The 5,283-nt window shown below is 67.0% G+C and overlaps 1 protein-coding gene across 1 annotated transcript; it reads left to right on the plus strand.

Annotated features, from left to right (window-relative positions):
- Positions 1 to 660: 660 nt before the first annotated feature.
- LOC139025369 (mucin-2-like) lies at positions 661 to 4,749 on the plus strand (the record flags this gene model as incomplete). Its single annotated transcript, XM_070440464.1, has 1 exon — positions 661 to 4,749. A coding segment is annotated over one exon (4,089 nt), but the record flags the coding sequence as incomplete, so codon positions are not given.
- Positions 4,750 to 5,283: the final 534 nt, after the last annotated feature.

Below are 5,283 nucleotides of genomic sequence, written 5' to 3' on the forward strand. Positions count from 1 at the left end.
CCCCCCCACCACGTCACAACGTCCCCCACCACGTCAACAACGTTCTCCCCCAACCACTCACAACGTCCCCCACCACGTCACCCACCGTCCCCCACCATCGATCACAACGTTCACCCACCGGTCCCCCACCACGTCACAACGTCCCCACCACGTCACAACGTCCCCCACCACGTCACAACTCCCCCACCACGGCACCAAACGTCCCCCACCACCGTCGACAACGTCCCCCACCACGTCACAACTCCCCCACCACGTCACCCACCACGTCACAACGTCCCCCCACCACGTCACAACGTCCCCCACCACGTCACAACGGTCCCACCACGTCACAACGTCCCCCACCACGTCCCACACCACGTCCACAACGTCCCCACCACGTCACAACTCCCCATCACGTCCACAACGTCACCACCACGCACAACGTCCCCCACACGTCACCCACACGTCCAACGTCACCCACGTCCCCCACCAACGTCACCCACCGCTCCCTCCACCACGTCACACCGTCCCCCACACTCACAACGTCCCCCACCACGTCACAACGTCCCCCACCACGTAACCCACCGTCCCCACCACGTCACCCACCGTCCCCCACCACTCACAACGTCCCCCACCACGTCACCCACCGTCCCCCACCACTCACCCACCTCCCCCACCAAGTCCCCACCGTCCCCCACCCAACGTCACCAACGTCCCCCACCACTTCACACCGTCCCCACCACGTCACAACGTCCCCCACCACGTCCCCCACCACTCACAACGTCACCCAACGTCCCCCACCACGTCACCCACCGTTCCCCCACCACGTCACAACGTCCATCCCACCGTCCCCCAACCACCGTCACAACGTCCCCCGCCACGTCACACTCCCCCGCCACGTCAAACGTTCCCCCGCCACGTCCAACCCCCCGCCACGTCACAACGTCCCCGCCACGTCACAACGTCCCCCGCCACGTCACAACGTCCGCCCCAACCACGTCACCCACCACGTCAAACGTCCCCCCACCACGTCACAACGTCCCCCACCACGTCACCACCACCACGTCACAACGTCCCCCACCACGTTCACAACTCCCCACCACGTCCCCCACCACTCACAACTCCCCCACCACGTCCCCCACCACGTTCACAACGTCCCCCACCACGTCCCCCACAGTCACAACGTCCCCCACCAATTCAACAACTCCCCCACCACTACACAACGTCCCCCACCACTCACAACGTCCCCCACCACTCCACAACTCACCCACCGTCCCCCACCACGTCACCCACCGTCCCCCACCACGCACCACCGCTCCCCCACCAACGTCACACCGTCCCCCACCACGTCCCCACCACGTCCACAACGTCCCCCACCAAGTCACCCCCGTCCCCACCACGTCCAACGTCCCCCACCACTCACACCGTCCACCCACCACGTCCCCCACCACGTTCCACAACGTCACCCCAACGTCCCCCACCACGTCACCCACCGTCCCCCACCACTTCACAACGTCACCCACCTCCCAACCCACCACGTCACAACGTCCCCCGCCACGTCTCACAAAACGTCCCCCGCCACGTCAGAACGATCCCCCGCCACGTCACAACGTCCCCCGCCACGTCACCCACCGTCACCCCGCCACTTCACACCGTCCCCCGCCACGTTTCACACCGCTCCCCCACCACGTCACAACGCTCCCCCACCCGTCACCCGCCACGTCACCACCGTCACCCGCCACGTCACCACCGTCCCCCCACCACGTCCACCACCGTCCCCACACCACGTCACAACGGTCCCCACCACGTCCCCCACCACGTCACAACATCCCCCACCACGTCCCCCACCACGTCACAACGTCCCCCACCACGTCACCCACCACGTCACCACCGTCCCCCCACCACGTCACAACGTCCCCCACCCACGTCACACCGTCCCCCACCACGTCACAACGTCCCCACCACGTTCCCCCACCACGTCACAAACTCACCCCACCGTCCCCCACCACGTCACCCACGTCCCCCCACGTCAACACCGTCCCCCACCACGTCCACACCGTCCCCCACCACTTCCCCCACCACGTCAACAACGTCCCCCACCACGTCCCCCACCACTCACCCACCGGCCCCCACCCACTCACAACGTCCCCCACCACGTCACACCGTCACCCCACCACGTCACAACGCTCCCCCACCACGTCCCCCACCACGCACAACGTCACCCACCGCTCCCCCACCACGTCACCCACCGTCCCCCGCCACAACGTCACCCACCGTCCCCCACCACGTCACCCACCTCCCCCGCCACGTCCACCCACCGCCCCGCACGTCACAAACGTCCCCCCCACTCCACAACGTCCCCCGCCACGTCACAACGTCCCCCCGCCACGTCACAACGTCCCCCGCCACGTCACAACGTCCCCCGCCACAACGTTCCCCCGCCACGTCACCCACCGTCACCCGCCACGTCACCACCGTCACCCCCACGTTACAACGTGCCCCACCACGTCACAACGTCCCCCCACCACGTCCCCCACCACGTCACAACGTCCCCCACCACGTCACAACGTCACCCAACACGTCACAACTCCCCCACCACGTCACAACGTCCCCCACCAGTCACAACTCCACCCCACCGTCCCCCACCACGTCACCCCCGTCCCCACCACGTCACACCCGTCCCCACCACGTCACACCGCCCCCACCACGTCACAACGTCCCCCCCACGTCCCCCACCACGTCACAAACGTCCCCCACCACGTCACCCACCGTCCCCCACCACTGTCACCACCGTCCCCCACCACGTCACACCTCCCCCACCACGTCACACCGTCCCCCACCACTCACAACGTCCCCCACCACGCCCCCGCACCACGTCACAACGTCACCCACCGTCCCCCACCACGTCACCCACCGTCCCCCGCCACGTCCACAACGTCACCCACCGTCCCCCGCCACGCACAACGTCCCCCGCCACGTCACAACGTCCCCCGCACCGTCACAACGTCCCCCGCCACGTGTCACAACGTCCCCCGCCCGTGCACAATCCCCCGCCACGTGTCACAACGTCCCCCCCACGTCACAACGTCCCCAGCCACGTCACCCACCGTCACCGCCAACGCACCCACCGTCCCCCGCCACGTCACAACGTCCCCCGCCACGTCACAACGTCCCCCCCCACGTCAACCCCACGTCACCCACCGTCCCCGCCACTCACAACGTCCCCCGCCACGTCACAACGTCCCCCGCCACGTCACCCACCGTCCCCCGCCCAAACAACGTCCCCCACCACTCACAACGTTCCCCCACCACGTTTCCCCCACCACGTCACAACGTTCCCCACACCACGTCACAACGTCCCCCACCACGTCACAACGTCCCCCCCCATGTCACAACGTCACCCACCGTCCCCCACCACGTCACACCCACCGCTCCCCCGCCACGTTCACAACGTCCCCGCCACGGTGCACAACGTCCCCCTCCACGTCAACCAACGTCCCCCGCCAACGCTCACAACGTCCCCCGCCACTCACAACTCCCCCGCCACGTCACAACGTCCCCCGCCACGTCACAACGTCCCCCGCCCACGTTCACCCCGTCCCCCGCCACGTCACAACTCCCCCGCCACGTTCACCCACCCGTCACCCGCCACGTCACAACGTCCCCCGCCACGTCACCCCGTCCCCGCCACCGTCACCCCGTCCCCGCCACGTCACACCCGTCCCCCGCCACGTCACCCCGTCCCCCGCCACGTCACCCGTCCCCCGCCACGTACACGTCACAACGTCCCCCGCCACGTCACCCCGTCCCCCGCCACGTCACAACGTCTCCCGCCACGTCACAACGTCACCCCCACGTCACAACGTCACCCGCCACGTCACCCACCGTCCCCCCCACGTCACCAACGTCCCCGCCACGTCACCCACGCACCCGCACTCACAACGTCCCCGGCCACTCAGCAACGTCCCCCGCCACGTCACCCCGTCCCGTCACACAACGTCCCGCCACATCACAAACGTCCCCCCACGTCACAACGTCCCCCCGCCACGTCACCCACCGTCCCCCGCCACGTCAACAACGTCCCCCGCCACGTCACAACGTCCCCCGCCACGTCACCCACCTCCCCCGCCACGTCACCCACCGTCCCCCGCCACTTCACCCACCTCCCCCGCCACGGCACCCACCGTCCCCCGCCACGTCACAACGCTACCCCCCCACGTCACAACGTCCCCCGCCACGTCCAACGTCCCCCGCCACGTCACCCACCGTGTCACCCACCGTCCCCCGCCACGCTCACCACCGTCCCCCGCCACGTCACACCGTTCCCCCGCAAACACGTCACACCTTTCCCCCGCCACGTCACACCGTTCCCCCCCACGTCACACCGTCCCCCCCACGTCACACCGTCCCCCCCACGTCACACCGTCCCCCGCCACGTCACACCGTCCGCCCGCCACGTCACGACCGTCCCCCGCCACGTCACAACTCCCCGCGCCACCACCACCGTCCCCGCCACGTCACAACTCACCCGACCGTCCGCCCGGCCACGTCATCCCACCGGTCCTCCCGCCACCGGCTCACAACCTTCCCCCAACCACGTCAGCAACGTCCCCCCACCCACTTCACAACGGCCCAAGTCCGCGTCGCCCCCCACCACGTCACAGCGTCCCCACCACGTCCACAACTCCCCACCCGTCACGTCCCCCACCACGTCACAACGTCCCCACCACGGGTCAACAACGTCCCCACGGTAGGTTCTGGGGCGATTAGGAAAGTACCCTGTTCTGGGCAGCTTGAAGTCTCTGGGTTAGGATACCTGTTCTGGGGCATGAAGGTTTCTGGGGTTAGAGTACCTGTTCTGGGCAGTGAAGGTCTCTGGGGGTTAGGAGTACCTGTTCTGGGCAGTGAAGGTCTCTGTGGGTTAGGAGTACCTGTTCTGGGCAGTGAAGGTCTCTGGGGGTTAGGAGTACCTGTTCTGGGCAGTGAAGGTTTCTGGGGGATAGGGGTCAGAAGTACCTGTTCTGGGCAGTGAAKGTTTCTCTCTGAGGGTGCAGCCCGCTGTAGACGACCCTGATGAGGTCATGATGACTCAGAGCTCCCTCTGTCAGACCCATGGAGCCCAGACTGGAGGGCTGGAAAGAAAGCCACACACATCAACAACCTTCACATCACTGGCAACAACGTCGAACAGCAAGCAATGCAGGTGTAGAAGCACGGTGGCTAGGCTAATGAGCTCAGTTCATTGATTCTCTAAAGGGTTGACCGACCACAGAGCAGAGTAGAAAGGAAAATAAACCACCGTTA

Source organism: Salvelinus sp. IW2-2015, unplaced genomic scaffold (assembly GCF_002910315.2).
Source record: "Salvelinus sp. IW2-2015 unplaced genomic scaffold, ASM291031v2 Un_scaffold2571, whole genome shotgun sequence".
In the NCBI taxonomy this organism is placed as follows: Eukaryota; Metazoa; Chordata; class Actinopteri; order Salmoniformes; family Salmonidae; genus Salvelinus; species Salvelinus sp. IW2-2015.